Source organism: Nerophis ophidion, linkage group LG10 (genome assembly GCF_033978795.1).
Source record: "Nerophis ophidion isolate RoL-2023_Sa linkage group LG10, RoL_Noph_v1.0, whole genome shotgun sequence".
Taxonomy (NCBI): Eukaryota; Metazoa; Chordata; class Actinopteri; order Syngnathiformes; family Syngnathidae; genus Nerophis; species Nerophis ophidion.
This window is the reverse complement of record NC_084620.1, coordinates 8,029,044-8,046,156: the sequence shown is the minus strand read 5'-3', so window position 1 is coordinate 8,046,156 and position 17,113 is coordinate 8,029,044. Positions and strand designations below refer to the sequence as shown.

Genomic DNA, 17,113 nt, shown 5'->3' with positions numbered 1-17,113 from the left:
CTACGTTAATCCTCGCTAGCTCATATGCTAAGCCACCTGCCTTTTCTTAGCTCACATGCTAATTGTTTTTGTTTTTATATTTTTGTGCTTTCATGCCAAGTCTAGTTTTCGAATTGTATTCCCTAGTTTTCATACTAGCGTTTTTGGTTTGCCTTTTTATTAGCTCCAGTATGTCTGTTCAGAGCTCTCTTTTTGTTAAATAAATATTTTAAGATCTTACCTTTGTTGTGTTCACGTCAACGCATCCTCGAGGGAATCGAACCCGGCACCTCGATGCCCTTTAGTCCTTACACTAGATCTGCAAATATTTCATATCTGTGTATTTATCATGAGAGACTTCATACCGGGCTTCACTGTGGAAGAGGGGTTCGTGGGCCTGCCTCACAATACGAAGGTCCTGCAGTCTTGGGTTCAATCCCAGGCTCGGTATCTTTCTGTGTAGAGTTTGCATGTTCTCCCCGTGAATGCGTGGGTTCCCTCCAGGTACTCCGGCTCCCTCCCACCTCCAAAGACATGCACCTGGGGATAGGTTGATTGGCAACACTAAATTGGCCCTAGTGTGTGAATGTTGTCTGTCTATCTGTGTTGGCCCTGCAATGAGGTGGTGACTTGTCCAGGGTGTACGATTGTAGCTGAGATAGGCGCCAGCGCCCCCGCGACCCCAAAAGGGAATAAGCGGTAGAAAAATGGATGGATGGATGGACTTCATACTGTCAGGACGTGACATTTTGTCTTAATTTGGCAATGTGCATTTTATGCTGATGGTGCTTCTGACAATCAATCAATCAATCAATCAATGTTTATTTATATAGCCCCAAATCACAAATGTCTCAAAGGACTGCACAAATCATTACGACTACAACATCCTCGGAAGAACCCACAAAAGGGCAAGGAAAACTCACACCCAGTGGGCAGGGAGAATTCACATTCAGTGGGACGCCAGTGACAATGCTGACTATGAGAAACCTTGGAGAGGACCTCAGATGTGGGCAACCCCCCCCCCTCTAGGGGACCGAAAGCAATGGATGTCGAGCGGGTCTAACATGATACTGTGAAAGTTCAATCCATAGTGGCTCCAACACAGCAGTGAGAGTCCCGTCCACAGGAAACCATCTCAAGCGGATCAGCAGCGTAGAGATGTCCCCAACCGATACAGGCGAGCGGTCCATCCTGGGTCCCGACGAGCGGTCCATCCTGGGTCTCGACTCTGGACAGTCAGTACTTCATCCATGGTCATCGGACCGGACCCCCTCCACAAGGGAGGGGGGGACATAGGAGAAAGAAAAGAAGCGGCAGATCAACTGGTCTAAAAAGGAGGTCTATTTAAAGGCTAGAGTATACAGATGAGTTTTAAGATGAGACAAGTGGTAGGTTGTGCAAATCGCCTGCTGTGGAAATGCCATTAGAGATGTTTTATATTTTTTATTTGATCACAAATGGGTGCCGCAGCTGTACTCGTGCTAACCATTGCACTTTCTCCTCTGTGCACGGAAAATATAATCAGATCTCTCTCCGCAGGCAATTTTGCTGGCCGACATGCTTGAAAGAGAGGAAGCCATGGCATCTATTGTGATGAACCTTAGCATGACCCCTTTAATCTTGCATTATGACCGCTCAGGATCAGCATGATTGGATTAAACCAAGAAGAGGATGTGCTCATTATACAGAAAATCATGACAGTGTAGAGAAGCATGCGTCCCCCAGTAGCTTTGTCCTCATCTAAGTGTCCATATGCACAGTTTTGGTGTGTTTTTTGTATTACAGAAGGTACTTCACAGGGTTATATTTGCACAATTTAATGTCAAATAAGCAGAGGTTATTTGGTGTCTGTGTGTGTCACATTTTTTACTTGTTAATACATCTGTTTACTTTTTTGTGTGTATTAAATATTGAATAAATAGGAGTTTACAAAGGGACAATACACAGCTAGGGCAGTGTTAAGGAAAAGAATATGTTAAAAATAAATATAAAAAGGAAATAAATAAATGATCATATATCATCAATCAATCAATCAATCAATGTTTATTTATATAGCCCTAAATCAAAAATGTCTCAAAGGACTGTACAAACCATTACGACTACGACATCCTCGGAAGAACCCACATAAGGGCAAGGAAAACTCACACCCAGTGGGACACCCGTGACAATGCTGACTATGAGAAACCTTGGAGAGGACCTCAAATGTGGGCAACCCCCCCTCCCCCTCTAGGGGACCGAAAGCAATGGATGTCAAGCGGGTCCAACATGATACTGTGAAAGTTCAATGCATAGTGGCTCCAACATAGCCGCGAGAGTTCAGTTCAAAGCGGATCCAAGACAGCAGCGAGAGTCCCGTCCACAGGAAACCATCTCAAGCGGAGGCGGATCAGCAGCGTAGAGATGTCCCCAACCGATACACAGGCGAGCAGTCCATCCTGGGTCCCGACGAGCGATCCATCCTGGGTCTCGACTCTGGACAGCCAGTGCTTCATCTATGGTCATCGGACCGGACCCCCTCCACAAGGGAGGGGGGGACACAGCGGAGCCAGCAGGAAACCATCCCAAGCGGAGGCGGATCAGCAGCGCAGAGATGTCCCCAGCCGATACACAGGCAAGCAGTACATGGCCACCGGATCGGACCGGACCCCCTCCACAAAGGAGAGTGGGACATAGAAGAAAAAGAAAAGAAGCGGCAGATAAACTGGTCTAAAAAGGAGGTCTATTTAAAGGCTAGAGTATACAAATGAGTTTTAAGGTGAGACTTAAATGCTTCTACTGAGGTGGCATCTCGAACTGTTACCGGGAGGGCATTCCAGAGTACTGGAGCCCGAACGGAAAACGCTCTATTGCCCGCAGACTTTTTTTGGGCTTTGGGAATCACTAATAAGCCGGAGTCTTTTGAACGCAGATTTCTTGCCGGGACATATGGTACAATACAATCGGCAAAATAGGATGGAGCTAGACCGTGTAGTATTTTATGCGTAATTAGTAAAACCTTAAAGTCACATCTTAAGTGCACAGGAAGCCAGTGCAGGTGAGCCAGTACAGGCGTAATGTGATCAAACTTTCTTGTTCTTATATGTGAAGTAAATAAATAGGAGTCAAGTAAAGCAAATACAAACCCCAAAACCAGTGAAGTTGGGATGTTGAGTACGGTAACCCATAAATAAAAACTGAAAACAATGATTTGCAAATCCTTTTCAACCTATATTCAATTGAATAGAGTGCAAAGACAAGATAATTAAAGGCCTACTGAAACCCACTACTACCGACCACGCATTCTGATATTTTTTATATCAATGATGAAATATTAACATTGCAACACATGCCAATACGGCCGGTTTAGTTTACTAAATTACTAAATTACAATTTTAAATTTCCCGCGGAGTTTCTTGTTGAAAACGTCGCGGAATGATGACGCGTATGATCATGTGTGTTTGTGACGTTTCGGGTTGGAGGGGACATACTAGCTCAGCACCAGTTAAGGCTAAAAGTCGTCTTTTTTCATCCCACAATTACATAGTAATTCGGACATCTGTGTTGCTGAATCTTTTGCAATTTGTTCATTTAATAATGGAGACTATAAAGAACAATGCTGTTGGTGGAAAGTGGTGTATTGCAGCTGTCTTTAGCACCGAGACACAGCCGATGTTTCTTTGTTGTGAAGCTTTAACACAGAGCGGTCAAGCGAACATCTTTCTCTACGTCAACCAGCATGTTTTTGGAAGGGAAAATTGTGATATATATCTTACCGGAGACATCAGTGGATTATTCGTCCTCCTGCATTAGCTGTCAAAAAAGGCAGCTGTGAGCTTGGCTCCTCGGCTTCTCTCTGAGACACTGGCGTGTCTCAGAGAGAAGCCACCCGACCTCGAGGTATGACTTTACAAACTCACTAAAACACTATTAAAACAATAAGCAGATAAGGGATCTTCCAGAATTATCTGAAACGCTCACACTTCCGCCGCCCGGAGCCGTCGCTTTTTATTTTATGGTATTTTTTAATTTTTTTTCTAGTCCTTCACTATCAGTATCCTCAGCCATGAATCTTTCATCCTTGCTCAAATTAATGGGGAAATTGTTGTTTTCTCGGTCCGAAAAGCTCTTTTTGTTGGAGGCTCCCATTATAAACAATGTGAGGATATGAGGAGCCCTCAACGGGTGACGTCATCGTCTGCTACTTCCGGTAAAGCCAAGGCCTTTTTATTCGCGACCAAAAGTTGCGAACTTTATCGTGGATGTTCTCTATTAAATCCTTTCAGCAAAATGATGGCAATATCGTGAAATGATCAAGTATGACACATAGAATGGACCTGCTATCCCCGTTTAAATAAGAAAATCTCATTTCAGTGGGCCTTTTAAGGTTCGAACTGGAAAACTTTTTTTTTTGCAAATACTAGCTCATTTGGAATTTGATGCCTGCATCATGTTTCAAAAAAGCTGGCACAAGTGGCATAAAAGACTGAGAAAGTCGAGGAATGCTCACCAAACACTCTTTTTGGAACATGCCACAGGTGAGCAGGCTAATTGGGAACAGGTGGGTGCCATGATTGGGTATAAAAGCAGCTTACATGAAATACTCAGTCATTCACAAACAAGGATGGGGTGAGGGTCACCACTTTGTGAACAAATGTGTGGGCAAATTGTTTCTCAACCAGCTATATTGCAAGGAATTTGGCCTGCTTGTAGTCCAGACCTGTCTCCCACTGAAAATCCATCCATCCATTTTCTACCGCTTATTCCCTTTTGGGGTCGCGGGGGGTGCTGGCGCCTATCTCAGCTACAATCGGGCGGAAGGCGGGGTACACCCTGGACAAGTCGCCAACTCATCGCAGAGCCAACACAGATAGACAGACAACATTCACACTCACATTCACACACTAGGGCCAATTTAGTGTTGCCAATCAACCTATCCCCAGGTGCATGTCTTTGGAAGTGGGAGGAAGCCGGAGTACCCGGAGGGAACCCACGCATTCACGGGGAGAACATGCAAACTCCACACAGAAAGATCGCGAGCCTGGATTTGAACCCAGGACTGCCGGACCTTCGTATTGTGAGGCAGACGCACTAACCCCTCTGCCACCGTGAAGCCCCCATTGAAAATATGAAGCGTAAAATACCACCGGACTGCTGAACAACTTAAGCTGTACATCAAGCAAGAATGGGAAAGAAATCCACCTGAAAAGCTTAAAAAATTGGTCTCCTCAGTTCCCAAACGTTTACTGAGTGTTGTTAAAAGGAAAGGCCATGCAATACAGTGGAAAAAATGCCCCATTGGCCAACTTTTTTGCAATGTGTTGCTGCCATTAAATTCTAAGTTGCAAAAAAAATTAAGTTTCTCAGTCGGAACATAAAATATCAAATTTTTGTAGTCTATTCAATTGAATACAAGTTGAAAATTATTTGCAAATCATTATATCCATCCATCCATCCATCATCTTCCGCTTATCCGAGGTCGGGTCGCGGGGGCAGCAGCCTAAGCAGGGAAGCCCAGACTTCCCTATCTCCAGCCACTTCGTCTAGCTCTTCCCGGGGGATCCCGAGGCGTTCCCAGGCCAGCCTGGAGACATAGTCTTCCCAACGTGTCCTGGGTCTTCCCCGTGGCCTCCTACCAGCTGGACGTGCCCTAAACACCTCCCTCGGGAGGCGTTCGGGTGGCATCCTGACCAGATGCCCGAACCACCTCATCTGGCTCCTCTCGATGTGAAGGAGCAGCGGCTTTACTTTGAGTTCCTCCCGGATGACAGAGCTTCTCACCCTATCTCTAAGGGAGAGCCCCCCCACCCGGCGGAGGAAACTCATTTCGGCCGCATGTACCCGTGATCTTATCCTTTAGGTCATGACCCAAAGCTCATGACCATAGGTGAGGATGGGAACGTAGATCGACCGGTAAATTGAGAGCTTTGCCTTCCGGCTCAGCTCCTTCTTCACCACAACGGATCGATACAACGTCCACATTACTGAAGACGCCGCACCGATCCGCCTGTCGATCTCACGATCCACTCTTCCCCCACTCGGGAACAAGACCCCTAGGTACTTGAACTCCTCCACTTGGGGCAGGGTCTCCTCCCCAACCCGGAGATGGCACTCCACCCTTTTCCGGGCGAGAACCATGGACTCGGACTTGGAGGTGCTGATTCTCATTCCGGTCGCTTCACACTCGGCTGCGAACCGATCCAGTGAGAGCTGAAGATCCCGGTCAGATGAAGCCATCAGGACTACATCATCTGCAAAAAGCAGAGACCTAATCCCGTGGCCACCAAACCGGATCCCCTCAACGCCTTGGCTGCGCCTAGAAATTCTGTCCATAAAAGTTATGAACAGAATCGGTGACAAAGGACAGCCTTGGCGCAGTCATTATAGTCTGTTTTTATTTCCGAATTACACAACGTGCCAACTTCACTGGTTTTGGGTTTTGTACATGAAATGTAAATACCGGAGTAAAAAAAATCGCACCACGCGTGCACCAGTCCTATTTCCAGGGTTCTGCACAAGCAAGTCATCAGGGGTTTTTGCATGTGTGCGGAGATTGATTTGTTTGGCCTGAATGTGTCCTTTCTGCAGGTTCTGTCGGTGCCTCACAGAAGGCTGGTGTGCTGCAGTCGTCTATTTGAGGTGACGGACGTCAACAAGGCCCAGAAGCAGGCGGCGCACCAGAGAGAAGTGTTCCTCTTCAACGATCTCATTGTGGTAGAACTTTTAAGAACCTCCAACTCCAGATTCCATGTCAACAAGTGACGGTCTAAACCTCCCTTTGCGTCAAAAGCAGGCGTTGAGCGCTAAAGCTGCTTATTTTTTGCCGTGGCGCCTCCATCAACTTTAATTCAGTCGTCGCTGCAGGTTTTCTTCTCGTAAAGTAGAGCAGCAAAGATCTGTCGCCCGTCCCTAAGGCACAGCAGCTGGAAAGTGCAGCAGTAAAAGTGGGCGCAAATCAAAAGCTTCGTGTCGGGCATAATCATTACTCTCATTAGAAGTCACGTTATGGGTTATCTCGCCACAGTGGTTCTGCAGCCATCATTATGTAAAATGTGGATCACACTTTTAAAAAATACAGCAAGTAGTGTTCCTTCTAATTCAGGGGTCACCAACGTTTTTGAAACCAAGAGCTACTTCGAGGGTACTGATTAATACGAAGGGCTACCAGTTTGATACACACTTAAATAAATTGCCAGAAATAGCCAATTTGCTCAATTTACCTTTAATAAATAAATCTATATATGTATATTAAAAAAAGGGTATTTCTGTCTGTCATTCCGTCGTACATTTTTTTTTCCTTTTACGAAAGGTTTTTTTGTAGAGAATAAATGATGAAAAAAACACTTAATTGAACGGTTTAAAAGAGGAAAAACAGGAAAAAATTTAAATTACATTTTAAAACGTAGTTTATCTTCAATTTCGACTCTTTAAAATTCAAAATTCAACCGAAAAAAAGAAGAGAAAAACTACCTAATTTGAATCATTTTGAAAAAATTAAAAAAATAATTTATGGAACATCATTAGTATTTTTTCCTGATTAAGATTAATTTAAGAATTTTTATGACATGTTTTAAATAGGTTAAAATCCAATCTGCATTTTTTTAGAACATATAACAAATTGGACCAAGCTATATTTCTAACAAAGACAAATCATTATTTCTTCAAGATTTTCCAGAACAAAAGTTGTAAAAGAAATTCAAAAGACTTTGAAATAAGATTTAAATTTGATTCTAAAGATTTTCTAGATTTGCCAGAATCATTTTTTTTAATTTTAATCATAATAAGTTTGAAGAAATATTTCACAAATATTCTTCGTCGAAAAAACAGAAGCTAAAATGAAGAATTAAATTAAAATGTATTTATTATTCTTTACAATAAAAAAAATATATATATTTGAACATTGATTTAAATTGTCAGGAAAGAAGAGGAAGGAATTTAAAAGGTAAAAAGGTATATGTGTTTAAAAATCCTAAAATCATTTTTAAGGTTGTATTTTTTCTCTAAAATTGTCTTTCTGAAAGTTATAAGAAGCAAAGTAAAAAAATGAATGAATTTATTTAAACAAGTGAAGACCAAGTCTTTAAAATATTTTCTTGGATTTTCAAGTTCTATTTGAGTTTTGTCTCCCTTAGAATTAAAAATGTCTAGCAAAGCTAGACCACCTTGCTAGTAAATAAATAAATAAAAAAAATAGAGGCAGCTCACTGGTAAGTGCTGCTATTTGAGCTATTTTTTGAACAAGCCAGCGGGCTACTCATCTGGTCCTTACGGGCTACCTGGTGCCCGCGGGCACCGCGTTGGTGACCCCTGCTCTAATTAGTGGCCAAAGGAAACGGTTAAAAGGAACATTTTGAGCAGAATGAATTCAACGTTCAAGCCTTACATCTTTAAAAAGTGAGGAAGACGTCACCAGAAAGTCACTTCCATAGATTAAAAAAAGGCATTAAACACATTTGTCTTCTGTCGAGTGCATGCTAGAGCAGGTGTCCAAAGTGCTGTCTAAAATGTGGCAAGCAGCTCAAGTTATCTTGTAACAAAATGTGAAAAATGTATGAACAAGAAGACAAGAACCTTTATTAGCTAGTTTGCTATCCGTAATGTTTGGTCGTAAAACTGAACCCTGCAAAAACGGAGTGTTTTAAAGGGGAACATTATCACCAGAGCGTCAATATATACCTTGATGTTGCAGAAAAAAGACCATATGTTTTTTAACCGATTTCCGAACTCTAAAAGGGTGAATTTGGCGATTTAAACGCCTTGCAATTCTTCGCTGTCGGAGCAATGACCTTTCACCCGTGACGTCACAACAGGAAGCAATCCGCCATTTTCTCAAACACATTACACACACCGAGTCAAATCAGCTCTTTTATTTTCCGTATTTTCGACTGTTTTCCGTACCTTGGAGACATCATGCCTCGTCGGTGTGTCGTCGGAGGGTGTAACAACACCAACAGTGACGGATTCAAGTTAACTTACGTGGAGTGTGCTAATCAGACATATCAATGGCCACAGCATGCTAATCGATGCTAACATGCTATTTAGGCTCGCTGTATGTACATATTGCATCATTATGCCTCATTTGTATCTATATTTGCATCCAGCCTTTCCCTCCACCCATATTTAATGCCAAACAAACACATACCAATCGACAGATTCAAGTTGCACCAGATGTCAAAAGATACGGAAGTCCCTCGTTTGTTCTGTTCTGTCGTAGCATCGCTACCGACGATAGCGATGCTACGACAGAGATGTGTGGATATCCTGCGACACTCAAAGCAGATGCATTTCCAACGATAAAGTCAATGAAATCACAAAGGTGAGTTTTGTTGACGTTATTGACGTATGTGCTAATCAGACATATTTGCGCACGGAATTACTGCAAGCTAATCGATGCTAACATGCTATTTAGGCTAGCTGTATGTACATATTGCATCATTATGCCTCACTTGTAACTTTGTTTGCATGCAGCCTTTCCCACCACCCACATTTAATGCCAAACACACACATACCAATCGACAGATTCAAATTGCACCAGTTGTCAAAAGATGCAAATTCGTCCTGGTTGTCGTTGTCTGTCATGATATGGCTCAATAGCTTCAGTTTTATCTTCAATTTCGTTTTCGCTATCTGCCTCCATACTCCAACCATCCGCTTCAATACATGCGTAATCTGTTGAATCGCTTAAGACGCTTAAATCCGAGTCTGAATCCGAGCTAATGTCGCTATAACTTTCTGTTCTATCCGCTATGTTTGTTTGTATTGGCATCACGCAGTGACGTCACAGGAAAATGGACGGGTGGATATAGCGATGGTGAAAATCAGGCACTTTGAAGCAGTTTTTCGGGATATTGCATGATCGGTAAAAAATTTTTTCAAACTTTGAAAAATAAAATAAGGCACTGGGAACTGATTTTTATTGGTTTTAACCCTTCTGAAATTGTGATAATGTTCCCCTTTAAAAACCACGGCACCACTGTAGTCTGTTTTATCCCACTAAATGACACAAATGAATGCTATTCCTGAATATTTCCTTTTGCAGATACTGAAGCTTTGTCCAAAGAAGAAGAGTTCAGCAGCCTACACGTTCTGCAAAGCCCTGGGCCTTCTCGGCATGCAGTTCCACTTGTTTGAGAACGAATGTGAGTCACTTGCTGGAAAACCTTGACACCATTTGGATTGCAATTTAGAGTGTTTGGAAAGAGGAGGTGAAAATAGCCAATTTTGTCTCCTATTCTCCCCATCAGACTACCCTCACGGCATCACCATCCTCTCGCCGTTCGGCTCCGACAAGAAGCAGGTGCTGAACTTTTGCGGCCAAAGTGCAGAGGAGCTGCTCAAGTTCATAGAAGACCTGAAGGAGTCCATCGCAGAAGTGTCGGAGATGGAGCAGATACGCATCGAGTGTGAGTCAAAAAACCTGTACAGAACATGCGGGAGGTACTCACTGGACTTCACTTTTACGCGGTGAACTTTAGCTGTCATCGACACTTAGATGCAAAAGATCACTTATACCCTCATTGAGGAGGCAATGCTAAAGCCAAATATGGCAAAGAAATTAAGTACCCCCTTGATATGCTTCATGCAACATGGTGTTGAATAGAGGTGTATTACTGTATATGAGACAATACTTTAATATCGGTTCCTCATTTTGCAACAATTGCCACCGATTTGACCATGCATTTACTTTTTTAAGACTTTTGTTTTATTCTAAAGAGACTTAAAAGCCTACTGAAATGAGATTTTCTTATTCATTGATTGATTGATTGATACTTTTATTAGTAGATTGCACAGTACAGTACATATTCCGTACAATTGACCACTAAATGGTAACACCCGAATAAGTTTTTCAACTTGTTTAAGTCGGGGTCCACGTTAATCAATTCATGGTACAAATATATACTATCAACATAATACAGTCATCACACAAGTTAATCATCATAGTATGTAAATTGAATTATTTACATTATTTACAATCCGGGGGGTGGGATGAGGAGCTTTGGTTGATATCAGAACTTCAGGCATCAACAGAGAAATGTGGACATTGAAACAGTGTAGGTCTTATTTAGTAGGATATGTACAGCCAGCAGAGAACATAGTGAGTTCACATAGCATAAGAACAAGTATATACATTAGAAGTACATTTGAGTTGTTTATAATCCGGGGAGATGGGATGTGAATGGAGGAGGGTATTAGTAAAGTGTTGAAGTTGCCTGGAGGTGTTGTTTTAGAGCGGTTTTGAAGGAATATAGAGATGCACTTACTTTTATACCTGTTGGGAGTGCATTCCACATTGATGTGGCATAGAAAGAGAATGAGTTAAGACCTTTGTTAGAACGAAATCTGGGTTTAACGTGGTTTGTGGAGCTCCCCCTGGTGTTGTGGTTATGGCGGTCATTTACGTTAAGGAAGTAGTTTGACATGTACTTCGGTATCAAGGCGGTGTAGCGGATTTTATAGACTAGGCTCAGTGCAAGTTGTTTGACTCTGTCCTCCACCCTGAGCCAGCCCACTTTGGAGAAGTGGGTTGGATTGAGGTGTGATCTGGGGTGGAGGTCTAAAAGTAACCGGACTAGCTTATTCTGGGATGTTTGGAGTCTAGATTTGAGGGTTTTGGAGGTGCTGGGGTACCAGGAGGTGCAAGCGTAATCAAAGAAGGGTTGAATGAGAGTTCCCGCTAGAATCCTCAAGGTGCTTTTGTTGACCAGAGAGGAGATTCTGTAGAGGAATCTCGTTCTTTGGTTGAGGTGTATTCCCGGGGATAGCAGGTCCATTCTATGTGTCATACTTGATCATATCGCGATATTGCCATATTTCTGCTGAAAGGATTTAGTAGAGAACATCCACGATAAAGTTCGCAACTTTTGGTCGCTAATAAAAATTCCTTGCCTTTACCGGAAGTAGCAGAAGTTGTGCGAGTGACGTCACGGGTTTTAGGGCTACTCACATCCTCACATTGTTTACAATCATAGCCAGCAGCAGCTAAAGCTATTCGGACCGAGAAAGCGACAATTTCCCCATTAATTTGAGCGAGGATGAAAGATTCGCGGATGAGGAAATTCAGAGTGAAGGACTAGAAAAGAAAAAAAAAGTTAAAAAAAAGAAAAAGGCGATTGCAGTGGCCGCTATTCAGATGTTTTTAGACACATTTACTGGGATATTTCTGGGAAATCCCTTATCTGCCTATTGTGTTGCTAGTGTTTTAGTTAGTTAAATAGTACCTGAAAGTCGGAGGGGTGTGGCCACGAGTGTGTTGACGCCAGAGTCTCTGAGGGAAGTCACGGCAGCTGCAGCAAGACAGAAGCTCCGCTGATCTCCGGTAAGAGCTGACTTATTACCACAATTTTCTCACCGAAAACTGCCGGTTGACATGTAGTCGTGATCCATGTTCGCTTGACCGCTCTGATCGATAGTAAAGCTTCACCTCCGGGAATTTTAAACAATGAAACACCATGTGTTTGTGTGGCTAAAGGCTAAAAGCTTACCACCTCCATCTTTCTACTTTGACTTCTCCATTATTAATTGAACAAATTGCAAAAGATTCAGCAACACAGATGTCCAGAATACTGTTTAATTATGCGATTAAAGCAGACTACTTATAGCTTGGATCGGGCTGGAAAATAATGTCCACTACAACCCGAAACGTCAAGCGCACGCGTCATCATACGAGTCATCATACCGCGACGTTTTCAACATGACACTTCACGGGAAATTTTAAATTGCAATTTAGTAAACTAAAAAGGCCGTATTTGTGAGGACTCTTCTTCGGCATGGTAATGCCTGTGTGGTTCTTCCAAGGATGCGTCGAAGCAGAACACAGCAAAGGTATGATATAAATGGATTTATTAAATAATAAAAAGGCTAGGAACAAAAACACTGGTGTAAAGAGAAGGCAAACAAAAGACGCTAGCGTGAAAGCTAGGATAAAACAATAGGAAACTAAAACTTGGCTCGAGAGCACAAACGAGAAAACAAATCATCAGTATGAAAACTGGAATAAACAAGTGGCATAGCGTGAGAGCTAGCGAGAAAATACATACAGTAAAAGGATGAGAGTCGTCACGGTTGCACGTAGGCAAATTAGGATCCGAGAATGAATGAATAGAAAAGGCGAGCTTAAATAAGGAAGTAATCAACAGTGACAGGTGTGCAGGGACCGTGATTAGCAGGAGGAACTTAATGAGTGACCATGGAAACGAACAAAACAGGAACTAAGCATGTCAAACCGCAGAGTGATATAAAAATGGAACAAAAACAACCATATGGTGATGATCCGGCCATCGGATCGCGACAGTATCCCCCCCAAAAGAGACGGATACCAGATGTCCCAAAACAAAACAAAACTTGAACCCCCTCCCCCCAACAAGAAAAAGTCCACAGACATAGGGAGGACGGAGGAAGGCAAGTGATATAAAAATGGAACAAAAACAACCATATGGTGATGATCCGGCCATCGGATCACAACAGTATCCCCCCCAAAAGAGACGGATACCAGATGTCCCAAAACAAAACAAAACTTGAACCCCCTTCCCGCAACAAGAAAAAGTCCACAGACATAGGGAGGACGGAGGAAGGCAAGTGATATAAAAATGGAACAAAAACAACCATATGGTGATGATCCGGCCATCGGATCACAACAGTATTGGCATGTGTTGCAATGTTAATATTTCATCATTGATATATAAACTATCAGACTGCGTGGTGGGTAGTAGTGGGTTTCAGTAGGCCTTTAATTATAGGGGTGATTTGATATTGATGTCAGATATTGGCAACAAAAGGAAGTATCAGATTATTGCGTATAAAATGTGAGATATAATGTCTGATACAAGCAGTTTGCTGCATGTTTACTTGTGCAAAGCTGGACAGCCAGTTAACATCTAAATGTCCTCCAAAGGGCACACAATGTTGGTCTTTCGACTGCGATGTGGCCCTCCAGTGAAAACGACTTTGACACCACTGTGCTAATCGATCGTCTTGCCCTGTAGTAGAAACTCATAGTGGACGATGTCCCTCACAAATGAAAAATGCCATCGACATAAACAGTCCCAACTTTTATGACATGCCTCATATATACATTTACTTTTTAAAATGTGAAAACATTTTAGAAAAACAAAAGGATGCTGTCATCATGGGATATTGTGTGTCAAATTTAATGCATTTATTCCATTTGTAAAACAAGGCTAGATAAGTGAATGTAATTACTGGGGCTGCGAATCTTTGGGTGTCCCACGATTCGATTCAATATTGATTCTTCGGGTCACGATTCGATAATATATCGATTTTTTCGATTCAGCGCGATTCTCGATTCAAAAACGATATATTTCTGATTCAAAACGATTCCGTATTCATTCAATACATAGGATTTCAGCAGGATCTACCCCAGTCTGCTGACATGCTAGCAGAGTAGTAGTTTTTTTTAAAAAAAAGCTGTTATAATTGTAAAGGACAATGTTTTATCAACTGATTGCAATAATGTAAATTTGTTCTAACTGTTAAACGAACCAAAAATATGACTTATTTTATCTTTGTGAAAACATTGGACACAGTGTGTTGTCAAGCTTATGAGATGCGATGCAAGTGTAAGCCACTGTGACGCTATTGTTCTTTTTTATTTTTTTTTTATAAATGTCTAATGATAATGTAAATGAGGGATTTTTAATCACTGCTATACTAAAATTATAACTAATATTGATACTGTTGTTGATAATATTCATATTTGTTTCACTACTTTTGGTTTGTTCTGTGTCGTGTTTGTGTCTCCTCTCAATTGCTCTGTTTATTGCAGTTCTGAGTGTTGCTGGGTCAGGTTTGGTTTTGGAATTGGATTGCATTGTTATGGTATTGCTGTGTAGTGGTTTGTTGGATTGATAAAAAAAAAATAGAAATAGATTTTTTTTTAAATGAGAATCGATTCTGAATCACACAACGTATTCGAATCGATTTTTTCCCACACCCCTACACTGGAAAAAATGCTGATCTAAAAATGAGTAAAAAAAACAATGAAACAAGACATTTTTGCTTGAATTGAGCAAAAAAATCTGCCAATGGAACAAGTGAAAATTGTCTCAACAAGATTTCTTGAAATAAGACAGAATTTCTAAGACTGACATGACTAAAAAGGTCTTAAAATAAGTTTTAATAACTCATTTTTAGTTATATTTTACTTGGATAGTAAGATTTTTCTGTCTCATAATAAGGTTGTGATGATTGAAAGTGGTATTTATAGTGATTACTGTTCAGGAAACCGCAAAAAGCCACTGCCTGACCAAGGCTTAGAACATCTGTAGAGACTCCTCCCATCACCACCAAGGACTGTTTTCACTGCTGGACTCTAAAAATAGGTTCCACAGCCTCCGTAGCAGAACCTCCATGTTCTGTAACAGCCTCCCTAAGACTCCTTAACGCATCATAATAATTCCCTCAATTCCCCCCCAAAAACGAATTAACTCGCTGGAATATAAAAGACAATACAACATACATCCAAAAAACGTGGACGCATATGCAAAAGTGCAATATATTTATCCGTACAGTAATCTCTTTTTTTATATCTGCTCATTATTGCTCTTTTATCCTGCACTACCACGAGCTAATGCAACAAAATGTCGTTCTCATCTGTACTGTAAAGTTAAAATTTGAATGACAATAAAAGGAAGTCTAAGTCTAAGGATTATGCAGTAGTTGCTTTATTTAAGTTATAAATGAATTCACACCAACATGTTCTGTCAGTTTGGCGTGCCCAGCGTTGTAAAAATAACAACTTTACATCATTGTAATGATTGTAGGTGATGTTTAGTTACCACTGAGCGTTTGAGTTTGAGTTTATTTGGAATAATGCAAGCATACAACATGATACATCACAATTTCAAGTTTCGCTTTTTCAACATGTTCGAAAAGGAGTAGGAAGAAGCAGAGCTTGTTTAATCCTACCCCTTATCTTTTATATAACAGTTGCTAAAACGTTTGTTCACTTCCTGTACTCATTTTATTTTACAATATACTCCATAAGTAATCACAATACAAATAAATAAATACGCAGTGAAGTAAGTTACATTTCATATAGTGGGATGAGTAAGATTATTTTGAAAATGAATAGATGGATGAAATAAATTCGGAATGTTTATCATGGTTCTTTTTATTTGTACTTTGTAAACACTTTAAGTTTGAAGAGTTTCTTGAAGTGGATCATATTAGTACATTGTTTGATTGCTTTGCTTAATCCACTCCATAATTTAATTCCACATACTGATATACTGAAGGTCATAAGTGTTGTACGTGCATACAAATGTTTTAAATTACATTTTTCTCTAAGATTATAATACTCCTCTTTTTTTGAGAAAAATTGTTGTATATTCTTGCAATTTGCATAGCAGGTTGTAGTTTGCTTAGTGTATAATTTTGGCTGTTTGCAAATTCACTACGTCGTGGAATTTCAGTATTTTTGATTCAATAAATAAGGGGTTTGTATGTTCTCTATATCCAACATTATGTATTATTCGAACTGATCTTTTTTGTCATACCGTTAATGAATGAAGTGTACTTCTGTAGTTATTTCCCCATATTTCTACACAATAACTGAGATACAGTATGGTAACACTAGCGAGTAGTAAAGAATATGTTGTGATTTTTGGCTTTATTCATTATTGACGTGTTTTTTGCTACTTTATGTTGTATATTTTTTACATGAGATTTCCAGTTCAATTTATAATCAATCATTATACCTAGAAATTTGGTTTCCTTTACTCTTTCAATTTCTATTCCGTCTATTTGTATTTGTGTTTGACTTTCTCTTCTACTGTTACCAAACAGCACTATTTTAGTTTTACTGAGATCCAAAGAGAGTCTGTTTTTGTCAAACCATCTTTTTAATTTGTTTATTTCTTCTGTTATTTGTATTAGCTTCTGTGTGTTCTCTCCTGAACAAAACGCTGCTGTGTCATCCATAAATAATACTAAATGTATATCTTTTGTAACTTTACAAACATCCTTTATATAGAGATTGAATAATTTTGGTCCTAGTATTGATCCCTGAGGTACACCACAGGATATATTTAGCATTGTAGAAGTGTGTTCGCCTAGCTTCACGTATTGTTTCCTGTTCGTTAGATAACTTCTTATCCAGTTTAAGATTAACCCTATGATGCCATATCGTTCTAGTTTTTTG

The 17,113-nt window shown here is 40.8% G+C and overlaps 1 protein-coding gene across 6 annotated transcripts in view; it reads left to right on the top strand.

Annotated features, from left to right (window-relative positions):
* Nucleotides 1-17,113, top strand: part of iqsec3a (IQ motif and Sec7 domain ArfGEF 3a) — a 252,472-nt gene that overhangs the window by 196,996 nt on the left and 38,363 nt on the right. For all 6 annotated transcript variants that reach the window (XM_061912221.1, XM_061912220.1, XM_061912226.1 and 3 more), the window contains 3 exons: nucleotides 6,544-6,669; nucleotides 9,995-10,094; nucleotides 10,200-10,358. In XM_061912221.1, the coding sequence (XP_061768205.1) occupies nucleotides 6,544-6,669; nucleotides 9,995-10,094; nucleotides 10,200-10,358 (385 nt within the window). The remainder of the gene's footprint in view (nucleotides 1-6,543; nucleotides 6,670-9,994; nucleotides 10,095-10,199; nucleotides 10,359-17,113) is intronic.